Below are 24,904 nucleotides of genomic sequence, written 5' to 3'. Positions count from 1 at the left end.
GGCAGCATCAAAGGAGCAGGAGAATTGACATTTCGAGCATAAGCTCTTTTGTACAAAATTAAACTTGAATTATGATAATTTATCAGTAGAATCAAACCTTAGTTGATTAGGAGTTACTGCAGCAAGACAACATTCCAACTAGATACTTATTCTGATCAATGGAATAGTAGTGCATTCCTTCTAACATGACTTTGTTTGATTCCCTTAGGACTTGTGCACGAGTTGCCCAGCTGGTCCACCAGGGCTTCAAGGACTACCAGGTTTGAAAGGAAGCAAAGGTCATGGAGGCCCCCGGGGGAATGATGGAAAAGATGGTCTAATGGTATGCTAATACAAAAGGCTTCAAAAGGAAGAGTAAAATCCTGACTATTAAACTCACCAAAAGAAAACCTGCATGTATACTAACAGTATTCTGTGGGTAGAGAAGCCAAGACAATATCTGAGAGAATAAAATATCTGGAGAAGATTTAATAAGAGGTGTCCAATGTCGTGAAAGTCCTAGACAGGAGAACCTGTTCCCATTGCCCAAAGAATTAAGAACAGGGCACTGATTTAAGATGAATTTTGAGATGAGTGACAAGTAAAATGAGTGACAAGTACACTGCCAACCAACCAAATATCAGTTGGGTTCACAGTATGGTGGGCTTGCATGTACTGGAAGTAACATACAGATTAATACATAGAATATAAATGGAATATGGCAGGAAAAATATTTTTAATACAGTGAGTTGTTAGGATCTTGAGTATACTTCCTGTCAGCCAGTTTCCTGAGTTCAAACTGTCAACGTGTATACATGGGGGATGTGTAATGGTAAATCTAGAGATAAGTATTAAATTCCCACCATGGCATTAGTGTAATTTGAATTCAATTTAAAAATCTGGAATTAATATCAGTCTAATGACTACTGCTTAACCATTGTCAATTGTGGTTAAAAACCTCTCTTGATTATTAGTGTCCTCCAAATTCTTACAAATGTCTGCCCACTGAAATGGTCTAGCAAGCTAATTATTTTCAAGGCAGTTAGGAATGGGAAATAAATGCTTATCAAACCAGTTACTCCCATATACTATGAGGGGACAAGTAGAAGTTATTTCTGCCTGCAAAGAACTGGGTCCTATGTATTAATCTATATGTAGCTTGTAGTATGTCCAAGCTCACCATACTGTGAGCCCAACTGATATTTGTTTGGTTGTTAGTCTACTTCCTCACATGTTCAGGATTATCCTGCAAATGTTGTCCCATTGGAATGGCACAGTGGCTCACAGCACCTGGGACCTGGGTTCAATTCTACACTTGGGTAACTGTCTGGGTGGAGTTTGCACATTTTTCCTGTGTCTGCGTGGGCTTCCTCTGGGTGCTCTGGTTTCCTCCCACAGTTCAAAGATGTGTAGGTGAGGTGGATTGGCTATGTTGTTTCCCATAGTGTTCAAGGATGTGCAAGCAAGGTGGATTAGCCATGGAAAATATTGGGATAGGGTGGGGGAGGTGGTCTGCATTTGATGGTCTTCCAGAGGGGTGGTGTGGACTCCTTGGGCTGAATGGCCTGTTTTTTACACTGCAGGAATTCTATGATTGAAATATCACATGCAAAGTTGGACACTGTTTCATGAGTGTGTTTTGATTAGGTACAGTCAGTACTTTGCTTGTTAAGAACAGTTGAATGGACAAGCTGTTTGATATGATCCACCAGACTTTGGGATGTACAGACCGCATACCTGGCATTACGCCAGCACTGAAATTCAAATAACAATTATTCATTTGTGTGGTAGGTGGAAATTCTTTTTGGCTTTACACAGGATCCTTTTAGTGGTGAACACCACTTGAGTTGCTACTATTTTATAATGGTGTGAAACATCTAGCTTTACCTGTTGCTTAAAGTTCTGGAATACCTTGCCCTCAAAGTAAACCGAAATAGGTAGAGAACTTTACAGGATCAAGAGTAATCACTTCAGTTTGCATTATGTACAGTAAGAAATGATCTGATTTTCATAATCAATATCCCTTAAGGTGGTTTTGATACACCTATTTCAGTACCAGGTTTGCAGGGAAAGCAAATGGCCCTATTTACAAGCCAGGAAGATCAGTCATATAGCAAATGGGACCATACGATTCCCAATATATGTACTAACAAGTGAAGGTCATTTTGCATTGGACAGTAGTAGATAACCCACAGTCCGATTTCTCAACTAGAAAGGAAGCTCATTTGATTGTTTCTTTTCAAACATGAATTTCAACATAGAATGGAGTCCACTGGGTAGGAATTTGCAGATTCAATTCAATGGGAAAACCAACATGTATACTGTATGAGAGGAGAAAGTGAGGACTGCAGATGCTGGAGATCAGAGCTGAAGAATGTGTTGCTGGAAAAGCGCAGCAGGTCAGGCAGCATCAAAGGAGCAGGGCAATCGACGTTTCAGGAATCCTGAAGAAGGGCTTATGCCCGAAACGTCGATTCTCCTGCTCCTTTGATGCTGCCTGACCTGCCTCGCTTTTCCAGCAACACATGTTTCAGCTCGTGTATGAGAGGAGATGCTGATTATCTGGCAAGTAGACCCTGATTGACAAAAGCATTGCCTTGGAGAATGCAACCATTACGGCTGATTGATAACTGCTGGGCATAATTTAAGTTTTAAACCAGAAAGGTTGACTAGTTAGATCACATTCTTGTTTACGGGATTATGCCCGAAATATTGACTCTCCTGCTCCTTGAATGCTGCCTGACCTGCTGTGCTTTTCCAACACCACTTTTCAACTCTGACCTCCAGCCTCTGCAGTCCTCATTTTCTCCTAGTTAGATCATTAGCCTGAGAAATAAACCAGTAAATGGTTGTGAAATTGTGAAATCAGTAAAATTGTGTATTAAGCTAAAACAAGTGCTGTGTGTATACGTATTCATTCTGGCTACAAACTGCACACTGTGAATCCAACGGATAATTCTAAATTGGTTGTCATTGTAATTCCTTGTACATTCAGGATTATCTAGCCAATGTTGTACATTTGCAGAACCACACCAAATGGTGAATATTGTATTTAGAGTTTTGCAAGCACTTGATAGTGAATTGTCCTGATGAATGCAAGACATAAAGCTTTTCCGAAATGTGCCTTTTCAGCAATGTTCAAGCTCTGTACTACCAAATGATAAATTGATAGGGTGAAAGATGACTGGGTGGAAATCAGTCAGAAATTTAGTTGATAAGTGAGTTCAGAAAATTCTTTGTTTTATGACAACAAGCACTTCGGTCTGCACTGCCCATCTTGTTATGAAGCCGTTAGAGGTATATGATTCTCATTTCATCAATTTCAAAATAACTTGTGATGCGTTATATTCATAAATTTGTTCTTTGACCTTAAAAAGAAAATTTTCTTTTACTTTAGGGTGAACCAGGACCATCAGGGCCACCTGGACCACAAGGGCCAGCAGGAATGATGGTATGAAATGCAAGGAATTCATCTTGTACTTCCATGAATCAGAGATCCTGGTGATATGTTCCTTGCCCCTTTGACATTACAATTATTTCCTTGTCAATATTACTACTTCTTAAAAAAAGAAATCATTATTAATCCCTTCTTCTTTGATCACAACGAGAAATGCTTTCTGCAAATCCAAAATTTACAAGATCCAGTGACAATCCCAGCAAAACCTCCTGCTTGTTGTGACAAAGCTATCACTTTAACAAGGTTATTTTGTCCTTGGTTTTTTTTTTAAAGAGAGGTCATAAAGGAAGAGGTGCCAAAATATCCTGGATGAGCCCCCAATCTGTTTTGGACCAGGCCAAACGCAAGGACAAAATAACCTTGTTAAAGTGACAGCATCATCACATTGGCATGGCCTGAGAAGGTGGTTTGCAGAATTCAGAAGGTTTTGAAACACAAAATGAGCTAGGTTTTTTTGAATGAAAGATTGAGCACAGTCCTTCTTGGACCTTGCCGATTATTTGCTACAATCTCTTGGTTGATCTTGTTCTGGATGGAAGCTAAATGGAAGATTCAGAAACATTACTAGGTTTGATTACTTGAAGTGTTAGGGCTATACTAGATGTGCAGAAACTCAAAAGAGGCTTTTTCTATCTGTTCTTCTCTAAGATGACTGTCTGAAAACCAACGTTTTGCCCAGTACTCCTGAGAGGAATATCAGAAAATATCCAATAAAGCACAGAGATGGTCAACTGTGAAGGCCCTATTGCTAATACTAGTGAGATACACTTCACAGTGGTCAAACTGTTTTATCTTCCAGTTTTCCAAGCTGATCTATGGGTAATTCAGCTCCACTCCACAGATTAGGATCTCAGTTCATGGAAGTAATGAAAACTGTGTGGTCATTCACTCTATCTCACAACATTTTAGCATATCATTGCCATGTTCCATCCTAATAAAGCCCTTTGAAAATGTAGTCTAAAAGTCCCTTTTATGGGTTGTTTTAATTTCCAAAGAATGTCATCATAATCTCAAGGTCAGAACGATTGAATTATTTATAATACCTCTTTGACTCATCATATTCTTTGAATATAGTGAATGATCTCAGTATCACATCTGTTATGACCAGGTAACACAGAATGAATCAGCTCCTTTCTTTCCAAATTGTCTAGTCACAACAAAATTTAAGTTTTTTCTTAGCATGAGGCTATAATTCTCCAGTTAAAATGCAATGAGCTACTTTTTACAGTGACCAATAAAAAAAAACAAAATATAAGCAACAATAGGCCATTTGAGAACACAGTCTTACTCTGCTATTCAATAAGATTATTTTTTTGAATAAAATATTACTTCATTACTCGACAAAACCAAACTTTATAAGTTGTTTCTCTCATTTCTGATCTCGATATAGTAAACCACCTTTGAACTGTGTTAATACATTAAAATCTTTCTCAAAAATGGAGACCAAGATTTCACGCAAATTTTCAAAGTGTGGTCTAACCAAATTGAAGCATAACGTCTTTACATGTTCAATTCCTCTTGGAACAAAGAATAGCTTTCTCGGTTATAGATTTCATAGAGTCATAAAGGATAGAGGCAGGCCTTTTAGCCCACCATGTCTATGCCAACCAGCAAATACAAACCCATTCTGATCCCATTTACCTGCGTCACATCATTTTAAGTGCTCATCCAGATGCTTCTTAAATGTTATGAGAGTACCCGCTTTCACCACCCTTTCAGGCAGCACATTCCATATTTCTTCCACCCTCTAGGTGAGAAAAATCTTTTCTCATCTGCTCTAAACTACGTGCTCCTCACCTCAAATTTGTGTCTCCTGGACATATTTGTCAGTGGAAAAGATTCTCACAATCTGCCCTGACTATTCCTCTCAAAAATTTTGCATACTTCGTTCAATGCCCCCAGCCTCCTCACCACCTCACCATAAATCCAGCCTATCCAGTCGATTATGTGTTGTACCTGCATACTAACTTTTTGTGACTCATACACCAGAACAGTGATTTTCAACTGTGTTTTGGCAACAGCCTCCCCACCCCCAGGAGCTCTTCATGACACACCTCTTACAAGGAAAATAATGAACAAATGAACCAGGATAAAAAAAGGTCTTGCAAGACAGGCTGATCTTCGGATAATGGAGTATGGCGATAATGCTTGCGAGAACCCTTGATTGAGTACGTTGACCCGATGCAGTCTGATTCATGACTGATTCTGAAGGGAGGCTGTGTGGGAGGAGCTTAAGCAATTTAATTTACCCAGATGTGCTGAATTCAAATGGTGTGTTGGAAAGATATTATGAATAGGAGGGAAGCTATTGACTCCAGTGAAGGTTGTTGCTTGGGTATTTCATCGGTTCAGTTAACAGGGCCCTCATAAACCCTTGGGCTTCCCCCTTCTCACAGTTTTCAGTCTTTGGTCCCCTTCAAATGTGCCAGGGCCTTAAGGGAGCTATATGTGCCCTCCTCCCACACCACCCTCTCTCCCCCCCCCCCCCCCCCCCACCCCCCAACCGCCAGGAGCTCGTCTCAGATTCCAGGGCCCCATTTCAAACAGGTTACAACACGAACAGATAGACAAAGAAAATCATTAATTATTGAACACCAAGAAAACATGAACATTCTAATATACTGGACAAAACTTTTAAAATAAACTGTATGAAATTAAACATCTTTCAGGCTGAAATCAGTCCTTGAGCTTGGTCATGCAGTTCAAAGACATGGGCAAAGATGACTCTCGTTGAGAATGGTTGCACTAGAGCACCTCGATCCCTCAATATTTTGGAATTCCACTGTCATCCTCCATTTAAGTAATATTCTGCTTCTTTTTTCATTCTTCCTGCCAAGTGAATAAATTCATATCATTTAACATTATAACCTGTCTGCCAGATTTTGCCTGTTCACCCAACCTAGGTTTATTGTCTACACACTCCTTATGTCTTTGCAGCAAACTTTCTTTACCCTTGTGCCATTTACAAGTTTAGCTACCTGTCTTTGCTGCACACATCTAAGTTATTGGTCTCCACTTGTCACATTCCGCAAATCCTTTGAAGCACATGCTTTACATTCAGCCAGCAAGCCAGTCTTCCATCCATGTTAGTGAGAAGCACATACACCATTAGCTTTTATATTCCACAATAACACTGATGTAGCCACTTATCCAAGACCTTCAAGTACATTACACTTATAGGCTGTCCTTTATCCACAGCACACAGTCGCCAGCTTTGGTAAGACTTCATAACACCAAAATATCCTCCACAAAGGAATGCCTGCTGTTGATCTGTGACCCTATCTGCCTTACCACAGCAGGTATAATTTGTTCAAATCACTCTCACTTTATCCACAGCACATATTACTCTTCAAAGAATTCTAATAAATTTGTTAGAATTGATTTTCATTTCATGATACTTTGTTGACTCTTCCTGATTATCTTGGGGGGGCGGTTTAAACTAACTCTGCAGGGGCATGGGAACCTAGACTGTAGCTTTAGGGTGCAGGACCTGGAGTGTAGGGAGGTTAGGAACATGGCGTCAATCTCAAAGGAGGGTGCCTGTAAGTGGCTTGAAGTGTGTATTCTTCAATGCAAGAAGTATATGAAATAAGGTAGGTGAACCTGCAGCGTGAGTTGGTACCTGGGATTTCGATGTTGTGGCTATTACGGAGACATGGGTAGAACAGAGACAGGATTGGCTGTTGCAGGTTCCAGGGTTTAAATGTTTTAGTAGGGTCAGAGGTGGGGGTAAAAGAGGGGGAGGTGTGGCATTGCTTGTCAATGATAGTATTACAGCGGTGGAAAGGACGATGGATGAAGACTTGCCATTTGAGGTAGTTTGGGCTGAGGTTAGGAATAGGAAAGGTGAGGTAACCCTGTTAGGAGTTTTTTACAGGCCTCCTAATAGTCCTAGAGACGTAGAAGAAAGGATTGCGAGGATGATTCAGGAGAAGAGTGAAAGTAATAGGGTGGTTGTTATGGGGGACTTTAACTTTCCTGATATTGATTGGGAAAGCTATAGCTCTAGTTCGTTAGATGGGTCAGTGTTTGTCCAATGTATGCAGGAGGGTTTCCTGACACAATATGTAGACAGGCCAACAAGAGGTGAGGCCATACTGGATTTGGTTCTGAGTAATGAACCAGGTCAGGTGTTAGAATTGGAGGTAGGTGAGCACTTTGGGGACAGTGACCACAGTTCGGTGACTTTTACTCTAGTGATGGAGAGGGATAAGTGTGCACTGCAGGGCAAGAGTTATAGCTGGGGGCAGGGAAATTATGATGCGGTGACTTAGGATGCGTGGCTTGGAAAAGTAGGCTTCAAGGCAAGGGTATAATTGATATGTGGAGCTTGTTCAAGGAGCAACTATTGAGTGTCCTTGATAAGTATGTACCTGTCAGGCAGGGAGGAAAGGGTTGTGTGAGGGAGCCGTAGTTTAATAAGGAATTGGAATCCCTTGTTAAATGGAAGAGGGCGGCCCATGTAAAGATGAGGTGTGAAGGTTCAATTGGGGCGATTGAGTGTTATAAGGTAGCCAGGAAGGATCTGAAGAGAGAGCTAAGAGCAGCAAGGAGGGGACATGAAAAGTCCTTAGTTGGTAGGATTAGGGAAAACCCTAAGGCTTTCTATAGGTATGTCAGGAATAAAAGAATGACTAGGGTAGGAATAGGTCCAGTCAAGGATAGTAGTTGGAAGTTGCGTGTGGAGGCTGAAGAGATTGGGGAGATACTGAATGAATACTTTTCATCAGTATTCACTCAGGAACAGGACATTGTTGCTGATGTGAATACTGAGTCACAATTAATTAGAATGGACGGCTTTGAGGTATGTAGGGAAGAGGTGTTGGAAATTCTGGAAAGGGTGAAAATAGATAAGTCCCCTGGGCCTGATGGCATTTATCCTAGGATTCTCTGGGAAGCAAGGGAGGAGATTGCAGAGCCATTGGCCTTGATTTTTATGTCCTCGTTGTCTACAGGAATAGTGCCAGAAGACTGGAGGATAGCAAATGTTGTTCCCTTGTTCAAGAAGGGGAGTAGGGATAATCCTAGTAACTATAGGCCGGTGAGTCTCACTTCTGTTGTGGGCAAAGTCTTAGAGAGAATTGTAAGGGATAGGATTTATGAATATCTGGATAGGAATAATGTGATCAAGGATAGTCAGCATGGTTTTGTGAAGAGCAGGTCGTGCCTCACAAACCTTATTGAATTCTTCGAGAAGGTGACTAAGGAGGTGGACGAGGGGAAAGCGGTAGATGTGGTGTATATGGATTTTAGTAAGGCGTTTGATAAGGTTGCCCATGGTAGGCTACTGCAAAAAATACGGAGGTATGGCATTGAGGGTGAGTTGGAGGTTTGGATTAGGAATTGGCTGGCTGGAAGAAGACAGAGGGTAGTAGTTGATGGTAAAGGTTCATCTTGGAGTGTAGTTACTAGCGGTGTTCAGCAAGGATCTGTTTTGGGACCATTGCTGTTTGTCATTTTTATAAATGACCTGGAGGAGGGGCTAGAAGGTTGAGTGAGCAAGTTTGCGGATGATATGAAAGTCGGTGGAGTTGTTGACAGTGAGGAAGGATGTGTCAGGTTACAGCGGGAATTAGATAAGCTGCAGAGCTGGGCAGAAAGGTGGCAAACGGAGTTCAATGTAGCTAAGTGTGAGGCGATTCACTTTGGTAAGAGTAACAAAAAGATGGGGTACTGGGCTAATGGTCGGATACTTGGTAGTGTGGATGAGCAGAGGGATTTTGGTGTCCATGTACACAGATCTCTGAAAGTTGCCACCCAGGTAAATAGTGCGGTGAAGAAGGCATATGGCATACTGGCTTTTATTGGTAGAGGAATTGAGTTCCGGAGTCCTGAGGTCATGTTACAGTTGTATAAGACTCTGGTGCGGCGGCATCTGGAGTATTGTGTGCAGTTTTGGTCGCCATACTATAGGAAGGATGTGGAGGCACTGGAATGGGTGCAGAGGAGGTTTACCAGGATGTTGCCTGGTATGTAGGAAGATCGTATGAGGAAAGGCTGAAGCACTTGGGGCTGTTTTCATTGGAGAAAAGAAGGTTTAGGGGTGACTTGATAGAGGTGTACAAAATGATTAGGGGTTTAGATAGGGTTGACCATGAGAACCTTTTTCCATGTATGGAGTCAGCTATTACGAGGGGGCATAGCTTTAAATTAAGGGGTGGGAGGTATAGGACAGATGTTAGGGGTAGATTCTTTACTCAGCAAGTCGTGAGTTCATGGAATGCCCTGCCAGTAGCAATGGTGGACTCTCCCTCTTTATGGGCATTTCAGCGGGCATTGGATAGGCATCTGGAGGATAGTGGGCTAGTGTAGGTTAGGTGGGCTTGGATCGGCGCAACATCGAGGGCCAAAGGGCCTGTACTGCGCTGTATTCTTCTATGTTCTATGTTCTATGTTCTAAAGTTTCCAAGTGGCCAGCTAATACTTTTTTAATAATCAACTGTACCACCTTTCCCACTTCAGACATCAAGCTAACTAACTGACATTTTCCTGTTTTACACTTGCTTCCCTTCTTGAATTGAGGGCACTATTTGTTACTTTCCACAAATCAGACATCATAGTCAGGACCCAATGAGTTCATCAGTGCTACAATGTAAATTTAAGAATGAGTGAGAAACTCAAGGTACAATATTTCCAGTAGGGATTTTGAAGCAACAACTGTCAATTAAGGACTGAGGATCCACTCCTTTTGGTGTTTCTTGTTGGCCAAGAGAAGCACCTACACACCAAGTCCTACCGTCAAGACCTCACAAGAGATACCCTCCTGATGACACCTCCTCTTTTCCATATTTTACCATCTGACTCACCATTTCTGATTACATCCTGACTCCTCCTCCAGTTGATCTAAATGCAGCTGTGATCTTTTCATCTGTCTCCCTCTCTCATCCCGTCCCCTCTAACCTGTAACCACTCGCCTTAGCCCCCACCCTCCCCCACACCTCAGAACAACATCCAGTCCTTTTCACTATTTCAGTTTGCAGTTGATATTTTTCTCTGCTCTAAATAGAACAAGCCAAATTCCGTTCATCTTTCTTCATTGGGAGGAGTATTCACTTCTTCACCCTCAGTAGCCAGTTTTGGTAAGACTTCGCAACAGCAAAATATCGTCCACAAAGGAATGCCTGCTGTTGATCTGTGACCCTACCTGCCTAACCACAGCAGATATTGTTTGTTCAACTCACTCTCATTGTAGTGCCAGCCAAAAATATATGCTTGCATTCTAAACTAACAATAATCTCAATCTTTTATTACCTACTTAATGCAGAAATGTTACTACATTCCAAGTCAATATCTAACACTCTGCTGCCCTTCTCTCCCATTCATTAGGGCAGTAAAGGAGATCGGGGTGTGCCTGGTTCATCTGGTGAAAAGGGCGAGCTGGTAACTTATTGTAAATTGCTTGTAGTAATCGTATAAAGTACTCCATCTGCCTTACTTTTTCTGAACTTTGTATCAAAAGTAAACTAACCTCCTTCCTTCTGAAGCTGAGGTATGCTTTAAGCAGAATTTGCAATGGAATTGCTCAACTTTGTGATCCTGTGATCACTTGTGTTTTGCTTCACCATCTTCAGCAAAGTCAGACTACTGTTGTGACTCTACTTTGGCAGGCCCAAACAGATATGATAGGCTGTGGAATGAAAATGAACATGGTTTCAGAAATTAAAGAGGAGTAAAACAGACTTTACCGGGGTGAGGTGAGGGGTGAAATTAAAAGTGGAGTACTTTTGAGTCCCGTTTCTTTTGAAGTTAAGTGATGGCGAATATGAATACCAAACAGCGCTTTATTTTTAACAAGCAAGCCTCAGGAAGTTATAACAGCTCCAGTCAGTCATTACTCCCACAATGTTATTTAGATTTTATATTGATTATCATCCTAAAACAAAATCAGCTCCCTCATTTTAAGGTAGTCAATAGCTTTTGGAAAACACATCAGAAGTGTGACAGACAGAGCTTTTCACGGGCTTAACAGATTCTCTGACTTCAAGTTGGTTGTGGATTGTTTCAGTTTTAACATGTAGCATTGTTCAATATGAATACAGTGTCTGTCCCATGTGGTACAAACCATTGGAAGATCAAACAATGTCAGTCAGTTCTGGGTTAGTGGATTTTGTATCGCTATGTGTCAGTGTCTCTAGGCTGAGGCTGATTCAAAAGCACATCAGGTGACTATTTCTGACCACTTTCAGGGATTCCTGCTCTCAACTATTTACTTATAGTCTTCTTGCCTGTTTTGTTTTGTTCCTTAGGGTAGTCCAGGACTGCCTGGTTATCCTGGACCTCCTGGAACTGTTGGCCAACCTGTAAGTATAAATTGATGTCTGTTTGTGACAGCATTTCCCTGAAATACAAATACTAAATCATATCCTGATTTGTTCCATGAGGTATTCATTCGATCTCAGGCTGGTGTGCCATGCAGACTTTTAAGTTATCTAATTACCAGAAGGATATATTGCTTTTGAGAGAATACAGAGATCAGTAACCAAAATGTTTCCCAATATCAGATATCTGAAATAATGAGTAAAATTTAAGGAAATTCAGCATCTTACCTTTGGCAAAGTGAACATGCGCAAGTGATTATATTAAAGTTATTGAGCATGAGAAGTGAATAGGCTATTGATGCCTATTGTGCACTGACTAATCAAAGGAATATCAAGGTGGTACCACATCATTCCAGTGGAGGAGGTGAACTGATTTATTGTGGCAAGGGAGGATGGTCACATCGAAGTTGGAATGGGAAGGAGAATTGAAATTGGCGGTGACTGGGAGGTCCGGTCAGCCATTGAGGGCCTGGCTGGTAATGCTCAGCGAAATGAAACAGTATGAAAGGAAGGCCAAGTCTGCTGGTACTCTGTGAACCCCTGGCATTCTGCACACATGACACCATCCCCTCCTGACTCTGACAAAAATAGGGTAGGGTTTTTGGAGGGAATTGGGCCTTACCCAATCAGTTCATCGGTTCAGTTAGCCACACACCTCCTATCAACAGGCTAGCCCACTACTACCGCTCCCATTACTGGTAATATACTGTGCCCCTAACCTCCCTTCCGATGTCTTTTGCTGTCATGTTACAAAATCTGCAGCCTCCCAAGGCTATCACAAGAGAACAAGGTATGCATCCAACCGCATGTGTCTGAATTGGTTCAGTGTGAAATTTGAAACCTGTAGCACACAATAGGTTTGTGCCGAGAGTTTTGTTCGGGCCTGCAGTCAAGTTTCTCTTTACAAACGACATTAAATAGCATGAGCTCAGCAGCACGATTTTATTATTTCTTAGGGAGCTGATGGCATTCCGGGATCTCCTGGTGCCCCAGGGCTGCGAGGAGAGAAGGTAAGATCATCTATAGAGTTCACTAGATGAGCAGGAGAAAACTTCAGAAAAAAATTGGACCTGTTCCAAATCCTAGGCTGATTTGTGGCACATTTTAGGAGAAACACTGTTTACCCAGTTCATCATAGTAATCCCATACAAATTCAAAGCTCTGCAGAACTGCCTGTGATCTTGGAGAATACCATGGCAACCTCCCATTCTAGTAACATATGTGATTTTTTTTGGTTAAGATAACTGAAGGGAAAAGCAGAATTTTTAAAAAGAACTATTTCATGACAGGTTTCTTTAAGTAAATAAGCCAGGAGTAACTGGAAATTTACAGTTGTCCCATCCAGCACTGGTAAATAGGAAGCAGGTAGGGGTGACATGGTGGCTCAGCAGTTAGCACTTCTGCCTCACAGCATCAAGGACCTGGGTTTGATTCCAGCCTTGGGTAACTGTATGTCGGAGTTTGCACATTCTCCTCGTGTCTGCGTGGGTTTCCTCCGGGTGCTCCAGTTACCTCCGGGTGCTCCGGTTACCTCCCACAATCCTGTGCGGGCCAGGTGAATTGGCTATGCTAAATTGCCCATCATGTTAGGTGCATTAGTCAAAGGGAAATGGGTCTGGGTGGGTTACTATTCGGAGCGTCAGATTGGACTTGTTGGGTCAAATGGCCTGTTTCCACTCTATAGGGAATCTAATTTTTAAAAAATACTTTGTTTGTGGAAGTACAGGAGGGAAAGTTAACTCTCCAATTCGAAGACACAGTTCATGCAGATTGGTAATGTTACAAGAGGCTTGCTTCCTTTTAATGGTCAAGTTACTTAAAAGCACAAGATATCTTTCTGGCTTGAGAGACGTAAAAGCAAAATACGATGATTGCTCGAAATCTGAAACAAGTGCAGAGAACCCTGAGGAAACTCAGCTGATCTGGCACATTTGTGGAGAGAGAAAGTGAGTTAATATTTCGAGTCTGGTATGACTCTTGTTCAGAATAGAATAGGAGAGCTAAAATCATACCACCCACTGCTGATCAACCTGTGCCCTCACGCATTTCCTCCAACCTCCACTTTACATTTGGCTCTAGACTCACATCCTCAACCATTGATTTCCTGGTTGCCTTGCTCAATCAGTAAATTGACTGACTGACATTTCTCACTCAGAATAATTAGTCAGCTGAGTCTGACCCTGAATCTGGGTCAAGCATTATACTGATGCCATTGTTTCATCCACCCATCCAACAGCACCAAAATAACAATCAGTCTTATGTTGGTTACAAACAACAGTGTGTGCCCTTTGGTAAATAACTTGTAAATCTTTTAGAGATTAAGGAAAGCTTAGTTTAAATGATCTTTTTTAGGTGAGTAGTGACATTGTTTGAGAATCTATTCAGTCAGTAATAATATATCTCTGACAAATTTAAGGTGTGGGCACAGTTAAAGTGGGGTGTTAATTGGAAAGAACTGTGGTAGGGCGGATGAACAGACAATCGAATCATTTAGTACAACTGTCAATTAACTAAAGGAAAAGGATTCTGGGCAGTGTTAACACTTGAATCTGTGGATATTTCCAGGGAAAGGAAGGTGCTCGAGGAAGTCAGGGACCTCCTGGACCAATAGGGCCACCTGTAAGTAATTGTTTTCAATCTAATGTATTTTGGGAAAAATGTCAGCACTTTTGCTCAAAACCTCCCTTGGAGAGCAGTACCCATCCACCTCTCACTCAACTACTTCTAAAATGTTTCCTCTCTCACTAACTTCCTTTTCTCTGCTTCCAAAAATTTGACTGCTTTTTTATTCTTTCTCTTCCAGTCAACTTAACCTTCCTTTGTTTCAATTGTCCTCAGCTTCCTCTATGTTCTCTGATTGTATTCAAATATTCTTTACCTTATTCTTGTTTGCTATACTTCAGCTCGGTTCCTTTACTCTTTATTTAGCAATCACACGCCCGTTCATCCTCTAGACCTGCCACCTGCTTTACATAGGTAAAAGCAATGACTGCAGATGCTGTAAACCAGATTCTGGATTAGTGGTGCTGGAAAAGCATCTGAGGAGCAGTAAAATCAACGTTTCGGGCAAAAGCCCTTCATCAGGAATACAGGCAGAGTGCCTGAAGCGTGGAGAGATAAATGAGAGGAGGGTGGAGGTGGGGAGAATGTAGCATAGAGTACAATAAGTGAGTGGGGGAGGGGATGAAGGCGATAGGTCAGGGAGGAGGGTGGAGTGGATAGGTGGAAAAGATGATAGGCAGGTAGGACAAGTCATGGGGACAGTGCTGAGCTGGAAGTTTGGAACTGGGGTGAGGTGGGGTAAGGGGAAATGAGGAAACTGGTGAAGTCCACATTGATGCCCTGGGGTTGAAGTGTTTCGAGGTGGAAGATGAGGCATTCTTCCTCCAGGCGTCGGGTGGTGAGGGAGCGGCGGTGAAGGAGGCTGAGCAATTCATTCTACCCTGACCTTAAATTTACCTGGACCATCTCTGACACCTCCCTCCCCTTCCTGGACCTCTCCATCTCCATTAATGACGACTGACTTGACACTGACATTTTTTACAAACCCACCGACTCCCACAGCTACCTGAATTACACCTCTTCCCACCCTACCTCCTGCAAAAACGCCATCCCGTATTCCCAATTCCTCCGCCTCTGCTGTATCTGCTCCCAGGAGGACCAGTTCCACCACAGAACACACCAAATGACCTCCTTCTTTAGAAACCGCAATTTCCCTTCCCACGTGGTTAATGATGCCCTCCAATTTATCTCGTCCACATTTCGCACCTCCGCCCTCAGTCCCCATCCCTACAACTGTAACAAGGACAGAATGCCTCTGGTGCTCACCTTCCACCCTACCAACTTTCTCATAAACAAAATCATCCACCGACATTTCCGCCACATCCAAACAGACCCCACCACCATGGATATATTTGCCTCCCCACCCCTTTCGGCCTTCCACAAAGACCGTTCCCTCCGTGACTACTTGGTCAGGTCCACGCCCCCCTACAACCCAACGTCCCATCCTGGCACCTTCCCCTGCCAGCGCTGGAATTGCAAAACCTGCACCCACACCTCCTCCCTCACCTCCATTCAAGGCACTAAAGGAGCCTTGCACATCCCTCAAAGTTTTACCTGCACATCCACCAATATCATTTATTGTATCCATTGCTCCCGATGTGGTCTCCTCTACATTGGGGAGACTGGACGCCTCCTAGCAGAGCGCTTTAGGGAACATCTCCGGGACACCCGCACCAATCAACCACACCGCCCTGTGGCCCAACATTTCAACTCCCCCTCCCACTCTGCCGAGGACATGGAGGTCCTGGGCCTCCTTCACCGCTGCTACTTCACCACCCAACACCTTGGAGGAAGAATGCCTCATCTTCCCCCTCAGAACACTTCAACCCCAGGGCATCAATGTGGACTTCAACAGTTTCCTCATTTCCCCTTCCCCCACCTCACCCCAGTTCCAAACTTCCAGCTCAGCACTGTCCCCATGACTTGTCGTACCTGCCTATCATCTTTTCCACCTATCCACTCCACCCTCCTCCCTGACCTATTGCCTTCATCCCCTCCCCCACTCACTTATTGTACTCTATGCTACATTCTCCCCACCCCCACCCTCCTCTCATTTATCTCTCCACCCTTCAGGCACTCTGCCTGTATTCCTGATGAAGGACTTTTGCCCGAAACGTCGATTTTACTGCTCCTCGGATGCTGCATGAACTGCTGTGCTTTTCCAGCACCACTAATCCAGCAACTGCTTTACATGCAAACTCTGCTGATTTTTCAAACTACTGTTCCCATTAATGCACGTATTGCTGGATGAGGACTTGAAGATAGAAGATGGAGGATGGGAGTAGAGTGTTGCTTTTTCAGATTGGCGGCCTGTGACCAGTGGTGTGTCACAAGGATCGTTGCTGGGTCCTCTGCTTTTTGTCAATTATTTAAGTAATTTGATGTGAACAATGGAGGTAGGAGGTAGTAAGTTTTCAGATGACACCAAAATTGCAGGTGTAGTGGGCAACGAAGAAAGTTACCTCAGAATACGACAGGACCTTGATTAGATGGGCCAATGGGTTGAGAAGTGGCAGATGCAGTTTAATTTAGATAAAGGTGAAGTGCTGCTTTTTGGAAAGATAAACCAGAGCAGGTTCATAGCTGCTTGAAAGTGGAGTCACAAGTGGATAGGATAGCGAAGAAGGCGTTTGGTATGCTTTCCTTTATTGGACAGGGCATTGAGTTGGGCAGTCATGTTACAGCTGTACAGGACGTTGGTTAGGCCACTTTTGGAATATTGCATGCAATTCTATCGGAAAGATGTTGTGAAACTTGAAAGAGTTCAGAAAAGATTTACAAGGATGTTGCCAGGGTTGGAGGATCGGAGCCACAGGGAGAGGCTGGGGCTGTTTTCCCTGGAGCATCAGAAGTGAGGGATGACCTTATAGAAATTTATCAAATCATGAGGGGCATTGATAAGGTAATTAGACAAGGTCTTTTCCCTAGGGTCGGGGAGTCCAGAACTAGAGGCCATAGGTTTAGCGTGAGAGGGGAAAGATATAAAAGGGACCTGATAGGTAACATTTTCACACAGAAGGTGATGCATGCATGGAGTGAGCTGCCAGAGGAAGTGGTGGAGACTGGTACAATTACAGCATTTAAGAGGCATCTGGACGGGTATTTGAATAGCAAGGGTTTGGACAGGTATGAGCCAAGTGCTGGCAAATAGGACTAGATTAGTTTAGGATATCTGGTCAGCATGGACGAGTTGGACTGAAGGGTCTGTTTCTGTGCTGCACATCTCTGTGAGTCTAAGTGTTTTTTTTTTGTAGGATCTTAACAGTGAGAGGTAAATTTGCGCAGGGTCCTCAATGAATAACTGGGTGCATTTTATTTCATCATGAGTGGAACCTGGGGACAATTTAGGTGAAGTTTCTGCACCTTGGAATGACCAAGACGATAACTAATGTTTTATTCATAGGGTCTTCCTGGCAAAGATGGAAAGGACGGGAAACCTGGACCTGCAGGGGAACAAGTAAGAAATTAAAACCATCTTTCATTCTCACCAGTTTGTAACTGCAAAGGATATACTCATTTGCACACATTGGAAACAAAATAACTTGGTGAATTAAATGCAGCACATCATACGGCCACAATTCTGTTCAAATGTTTGCAATTGGCAATTGTTGAAATTCCGTTGAAGTTTGTTTCTCATTTGGGTTCTATCTTATTTAAATGAGACATCATTTGAAGTTTTTTGTTCCATTTGCAAACATTATTCAACAGCGCAGCTTCTGAATTTCAGGGCCGGCAGGGAAACCCTGGGCCTCCTGGCAGGAGTGGCCTCCGAGGAATGCCTGTAAGTATGGAATCTCTAATACTGTGTAACGTGTTTTGTAAGTATGGAATCTGTAATACTGTGTCACGTGTTTCGAAGCAGTGCAAAAGCAAAACATCGTGCAAGCTAGAAAACTGAAATATAAAGCAGAAACTGCTAAAACTAATCAACAGGTTTGCCAGTATCACTGAAGAGAGAAATGCTTCATGTTTATTATAGTTTTGAGATATTCTGTTGTGAGATATTGTATTATAGATTATCTTTATTAACTCACTCACCAGCTCGCTATATTTTACTGCATTTTCACACCTTATCAGGCCTTTCTACAAGCAGTGTTTACCTCTGAATAAGTGTAGCTTGCAGAACAATACCATCCTCATCAGATCTCCATGAAGTATTATAATATTAACCAGCCCTTTCCAACCATCTTCTGGAAATAAATACAGTAGATTCCTCAATTAATAAGTATCTGTTAAATACCTTTTAATGGGCCATTATCCTTAAAGAAACAAACTGACAAAAAAGCGCAGCCATGAACTTGCATGAATGAATGAAACTCATACTGGCAAATAGTAAATAAATCTGACAACCGAGCTTCAGTAATCAGTTTAATATTCTTTTATTATGTACAGGTACAATTTCTAACATTTAGAGCATATAGGCCTAGTATTTTTATGAAAATTTACTAACTTAAAAGACAAAAGGACTAACACCACTTAATTATGCAAGCAGACCAGACAGATACTCTTAAACCCATCAGAAATAGCAGCCAGCATTTAATACTTTTTAACCCATCACCTATCTCCCAGGACAGAAATAGAAAGTGAGGACTGCAGATGCTGGAGATCAGAGTCGAGAGTGTGGTGTTTGAAAAGCACGGCAGATCAGGCAGCATCCAAGGAATAGGAGAATCGACATTTCAGGCATAAGCCCTTCTTCAGGAATCCTGACGAAGGACTTATGTCCAAAACGTCGATTCTCCTGCTCCTTGGATGCTGCCTGACCTGCTGTGATTTTCCCTCACCACACTCTTGACTCCCAGGACAGAAGGCCTTCAAACCTTTGTTTTATCTATAATACACAATGTAACACCAGAGTAATAGAATTTTAGTATATGCAAGAACTATGTATAAAAGGTTTCTTGCAAGAACTGTATTTTGGGATTCTATTGCTGCCTCAAACTTGTGCAGTAGTTGCTGAATAAGAGAGACTATTTTCGCTACTCACTATTTCGGTCATTATTTGAACACAATCGCATATAATTGAGTTTTCTGCTTTGTTTCAACCAGTTTTCAGACCAATTTGGGTCAGCATATTCAAATTGTGTAATGCTGGATTGATGGGAATCATCATATTTTTTGTAACTATCATGAACATGATGCTTGCTGAAGGAACGCAGTGAGTTGTTGAAATTTATATTTGCTTTCTGGTACTTTATTTGACAAGATCTCGTTTAAGCAGAGCAAATAATCAAAACCCTACATAATTTCAATCTGATCACCATTCAGTACTTGCTTTAATTTTTCCAAAGGCAACTGTCTCCTGTTACAGATTCAAAAACCTGCACTAACTATCGTCCTCACTCAGAATGTGAATGGGAAAGCTACCTGTTACTAATGGCCCAGGAGATATTTTGTTTTATTTCTTTATGGGATACGGGTATTGTCAGCTAGATTAGCATTTATTACCCATCCCTAAATATCCTGGGGGAGGTGGTGGTGAGCTGCATTCTTAAACTGCTGCAGTTTTGTAGGTGCAGGGGCACTGACAGAGCTGTTAGAAAGGGAGTTTTCAAGATTTTGACCTAACTTTAGTCGACGCATGGTGATATGGTTTCAGGTCAGGATGGTGTGTGTCTTGGAGGAGAGCTTGAAAGGGATATTGCTCCTGCTGCCCTCGTCCTACTAGATGTGAGTTTAAGAAAGTGCTGCCAGAGATGCCTTTGTGAGGTACTGCAGTGTATATTGTAGGTGGTACACACTGCTGCCACTGTTTATTACCCCTACTGATACTGTCATGGATGATTGCATCCGGGGCTAATAGACTGGTGTGGATAAGGTCAAATAGCTTTTTTTAATCCCTCTGTTGTTTCTTAATCACTCTTCAAAGACAAATTTGAGCAGCTGTGCTCTTTAGGACTTGACCATCTCAGTCAGTGTTGGTGTTACTGGGCCACTTTTGATGGTGGACACTGAAGTCCCCACTGAGCATACATTGAGATTATTTAAGAAAATCTGTGAGTTTACAGTGGACACTAGAAAACACATGGTCTTGGGCTAGGTTGTTCACAGCTTGCACTTTGTGTTACATAAATAACAATAATAAAGCTATTCAGACATCAAACATTACTAGAATATTAACTTTAAACACAAAGTTAAGCAGCTTGTTATAAACAGTACATTTCGAGATTATAACACTTGAGGGTTTCCATTATAATCAGATCTTCTGAATTGGCTTCACCGGGGAAAGGCTTGGTAACATATTTGAAATTAAGTTTCATACCATGTTTATATGAAGGATAGCTGGAACAATCTCTATATCAAATGAAGTGTTTTTATTTGAGTTACTGATTTATACTTCTCTTTCACACAGGGTTTCAAAGGCTCTAAAGGTGCTCCTGGTTCAACTGGTCCAAGAGTAAGTATTGGAAATATGAAACAAGTAGTAGGCTGTAACACAAAGGGGCATTGTGAAGTGCTGCACTTATGGTTTGAGAATGTTATTATTGTACCACGTAAAAGTATATTCTAAAGTGCAGCCGTTGAGTCTTAATGAATGATAGATTGAAAAAATCAGGATTTCCATCCCTGTTTTTGTCAGATAAAAAATATCATGCAAAACCTCAGCAAGGTTCTTGACTTTGTTTCATTTAATAAGCATTTATCATTTAATTAAAAAGGTACAAAATTATGTTGGAATATATTGAAATGGTATGGCAAATGTCTGTCAGTGGATAGCAATTGGACAATTTGCAACAAGTTACTTGGGAAATGCCACAAGTTTCAGTGCTAGTTTACAAGGGGATGAAATTAGCCCATTCCAGCTGCTAAATTGGATGCCATTTTTCACTATGTCCCACCTTTGTACTGAAGTTCACAGAGAAATAGTTCATGACTTGTTTTCTGGTCGCACTATAGTGTTTACTTGATTTGAAAATTAAATTTTTGGAGTTACCTTACAAGTTGATGGCAAGTAACAACTCACACATGAAATGTTCACGTTATGCATTAATAATCTGGACAAAGGAACTGAGGGTCTTGTTGCTAAGATGGCAGATGGTACAAAGGTAGGTGGAGGGACAGATAGTGTTGAAGAAACAGGAAGGCAGCATAAAGTCTTGACCGGCTAGGAGAATGGGCAAAGAAGTGGCAGGTGGAATAGGATATGGGAAAGGGTGAAGGCTATGTAGGAAGAGTGGAGGCACAGACTGTTTTCTAAATGGGGAATGGCTTCAGAAATCTGAAGCACAAAAGGGTTTAGGAGTTCTAGTTCAGGATTTGCTTAAAGTTAACTTGCAGTTTCAGTTGGCAATTAGTAAGACAAATGTGATGTTAGCATTTATTTGCAGAGGCCAGGAATACAGCCGAGGCTGTATAATTTGGAATATTGAGAGCAGTTTTGGGTCCTGTATCTAAAGAAGGATGTGCTGGCTTTGGAGGGAGTGAAGAGGAAGATCACAAGAATGATCCCAGAGATAAAGGGCTTGGTATATGAGGAGTGGGTGAAAACTCTGGGCCTGTAGCTGATGGAATTTAGAAAGATGAGAAGAATCTCATTGAAACGTATGAAATATTGAGAGGCCTGGATAGACTGGATATGGAGAAGATATTTCCACTAGTTGAGGTGAGACTTGAACCTGAGGACACAGCCTCACGATACAGTGACGATCCTTTAGAACTGAGATGAGGGGGGAATTTCTTCAGCCAGAAGGTGGTAATCTGTGGAACTCACTTCCGTAGAGGGCTGTGGAGACCAAGTCATTGGGTATCTTTAAGACAGATATATATAGGCTCTTGATTAGTAAGTGATTGAAGAGTTGGGGAATCTTTCTTGTGAATCTCCTCTGGAACCCCTGCAAGACCAGCACATGCTATGAATTGCCTAAAATTATGCAATCCCATATTTCCAATATCCAATATAAAACTTTGAAGTGCAGTGCCCAAAAATCAAATTCTTCCAACAGTTTAAACATTTCAGTTTAAGCTGAATTAAGTTCTTAACTAATACTCTTGAGCCTACAGGATTTCATAAACAACATATTTGTTCTAAACAAGAAAAAAGTAGTTCAGATAGTTTTTTTGCTTCTGACGAATTGTCATTGATTAAAATATTAATGACTGACTTCCAAGGTATATATCTGAGTCCAATGATGTGATCCATGGCTCTAGAAGACTCAATCCGAGTCTGCAGCAGCACTGGAATCATTGATTTCTGTCTCTCACTGGGCTAGGATCTTGTGCTGTTGTCTCAGAGGATATTAGAAGTTAGCAGTGAGGCGAACATAACTTTTTAGCCATTGATAGTTGATTGATAGACCTAGATTAGGTCTGCGCTGAAATGATAGGTAATCCTTGTGCTGCTACATGTAAAGAGAGGTTCAGAATATATATATTAGACCTTTAAGACTGATTTGCATCATTTTGTTCCAGGGGGAATCAGGAATGGCTGGGCCACCAGGTCAACCAGGCTCACCCGGGAAAGATGTGAGTTTCTAAAATGAGTTTCGGTATTTCACAAGATTTTTAAGATAGTTTCCAAATGAGTTATGCTTTGCAGTGCACCCATCAGATTGTGACGTTGTAGCAAGTTAAGAACTCGGGTGTATTTGATTGGCCATCATTATGCATCTTTTACTTCATTTTGAGGTAATTTATGCTTCTCAGCTAGGATACACACCAAGAGGGTGGATTTCACCAGAATGGCAACTCCATCTCACCCACCTGATAGAGCCTTGGCTGAACTTCAGGGTCCATCAGGCAGGAAATGAATTGCCATCTGGCCACATCTGGCTCAAAGGGATTGACCTCCAAGATTGTCAGTGGTTGCTGACTTAGCAAGGTTGGCCAAGCCACTAGCCACTAATAGGATAGCAGCTAGCTGAAAGACATGTACAATAAGGTACACCACCCTTTCAATAAGGCAAATGGGATCCGGCGTCAGTCAATGAGGTGTAGTGAAGGAAGTAGCATAAATATTGGTTTGTGAGGAAGATGGGGTGATGCTAATGTTGTTACAAAGGTGGCCATTGACACTGGAAAGTTCTCTTTAAGTCACAGAGTGTCCAATAAAGAACCCTTTCCCTTCACCCACACCCCTCAACAACATAAGGAACCCTTCCTTTTTTTTGCAACGTTTTTGACTGGCCCCTCCTGAAGTTACACCGGAAAGCTAGAAGAACCTCTGTAGAACTTCAAGATATGTTCATCTCCATACCCTCAGCCTACCTTCTAATATGCCAGACTTGAGACTTTTCTCAATTAGCCTATCATTGCTCCCTTTTTCCTTTGTCCTCATTCATTACTGGACCAGTCATAGCACTTGCTCCTGGATCTCTCAGACCAGCTCCTATTACTGATCCACGCTCTGTTCACAGTGGATATTTTGCTGAGGGAGACAGTGCTTCCAACTCAACCTCACCCCACAAGCTCCCTTATCCATTGCTCACCCAAATCAGAGATATTGATCTGTAATTAATTTCAATCTTTATTGTCTCTGAAATTATTTCTCAGGCTATGGGCATTGCTGGCAAGACTGGCATTTGATGCCCATTCCTACATATCCCAAAAAGGTGGTGAGGGTCCTTTTTAAACAGAGTCAGCAGCCACTTGCTATAATTTGCTTCAAAAGACAGTTAAACTATTTTGGTCAAATGAAAGATTGATAAGATTCCACTCATTTACTTGTTGTTTTCACAGTAAAATGGCAGGTTTTTGCTCCTTATATGATACCAATGTTTTATTTCCAAAATTTTCAAATACTAAATTAAAATTCTCAATCCGACAACAATGGGATTTGAACTCACATTCACTTGGTTATTCATGTCAACCTCTTTGTGGCCTAGTAACACAACCAATGCACAGACTTACCTGCAACGTTAAGAGGAATGTTTCCATTATCTCTGCTGGACAAATAAGGAGCAATAACATCCAGAAATCAGAGGAGTAAACCTAATCATCTTTCACTTGCAATCAAGTTGATGTGAGCCTGTCTAAACACAATTGTAGATGTTTAAAGCTCCTGGTTTTAATTTAATACATCAGTCTTTTGGAGGAGCTTCTGAATTTATCTTTGCTCTCAATAATGATTGAGCCAATACATTTAACGAGATCTACAGCACAGCAAAAGACCTCTCAGCCCATTACCAGTCAAAAGCAACCACCTAACTATTCTAGTCCCATTTTCCAGCACTTGGCCCATCTCCTTGTTTGGCTCGGCTTCACATCTGAATCTAAATGCCATTCACCGCATGTCAATAAACTCTGAGTAACACCAGCAGGTTAGAGTGTGAATGAGATGCTCATGGGAGAACATTTCAGCAGTTTCCAAAATAAACCCAGTCTAAAATCCTCAAATGTGAAACCGAATATTATGAGGTCAGGACAGAGCATGGGTCACAAATCCACTTTCAGGCACAGTCACATTTACTATATGAGCTGAGTCAAGTTAATATGGCATAGCTATACAACCAATTGTTTGAGATTTGATGTTCGAAGTCAGGGTTGATGGTTAAAGAAATTTAATCTGAAGCAGAAAACGCAAGATCCTCGCGTTAACATTTAACATCGACTGTTGGAAATGGAATAACTAGTTCATATTTATTCCATCGCT

General features: G+C 41.8%; 1 protein-coding gene across 3 annotated transcripts in view; it reads left to right on the top strand.

The window, feature by feature from the left end:
* The window catches only part of col22a1 (collagen, type XXII, alpha 1), a 284,019-nt gene that overhangs the window by 232,585 nt on the left and 26,530 nt on the right, over nt 1–24,904 (top strand). For all 3 annotated transcript variants that reach the window (XM_087986621.1, XM_087986620.1, XM_043687857.2), the window contains 10 exons: nt 209–322; nt 3,377–3,430; nt 10,763–10,816; nt 11,683–11,736; nt 12,711–12,764; nt 14,320–14,373; nt 17,720–17,773; nt 18,044–18,097; nt 20,669–20,713; nt 22,726–22,779. In XM_087986621.1, coding sequence (XP_087842747.1) covers nt 209–322; nt 3,377–3,430; nt 10,763–10,816; nt 11,683–11,736; nt 12,711–12,764; nt 14,320–14,373; nt 17,720–17,773; nt 18,044–18,097; nt 20,669–20,713; nt 22,726–22,779 — 591 coding nt within the window. The remainder of the gene's footprint in view (nt 1–208; nt 323–3,376; nt 3,431–10,762; nt 10,817–11,682; nt 11,737–12,710; nt 12,765–14,319; nt 14,374–17,719; nt 17,774–18,043; nt 18,098–20,668; nt 20,714–22,725; nt 22,780–24,904) is intronic.

This window comes from Chiloscyllium plagiosum, unplaced genomic scaffold, assembly GCF_037043375.1.
Source record: "Chiloscyllium plagiosum isolate Xiang-an unplaced genomic scaffold, Cpla_swu_hap1 HiC_scaffold_4, whole genome shotgun sequence".
Lineage (NCBI taxonomy): Eukaryota > Metazoa > Chordata > Chondrichthyes > Orectolobiformes > Hemiscylliidae > Chiloscyllium > Chiloscyllium plagiosum.
This window is presented reverse-complemented; position numbering and strand designations above follow the sequence as displayed.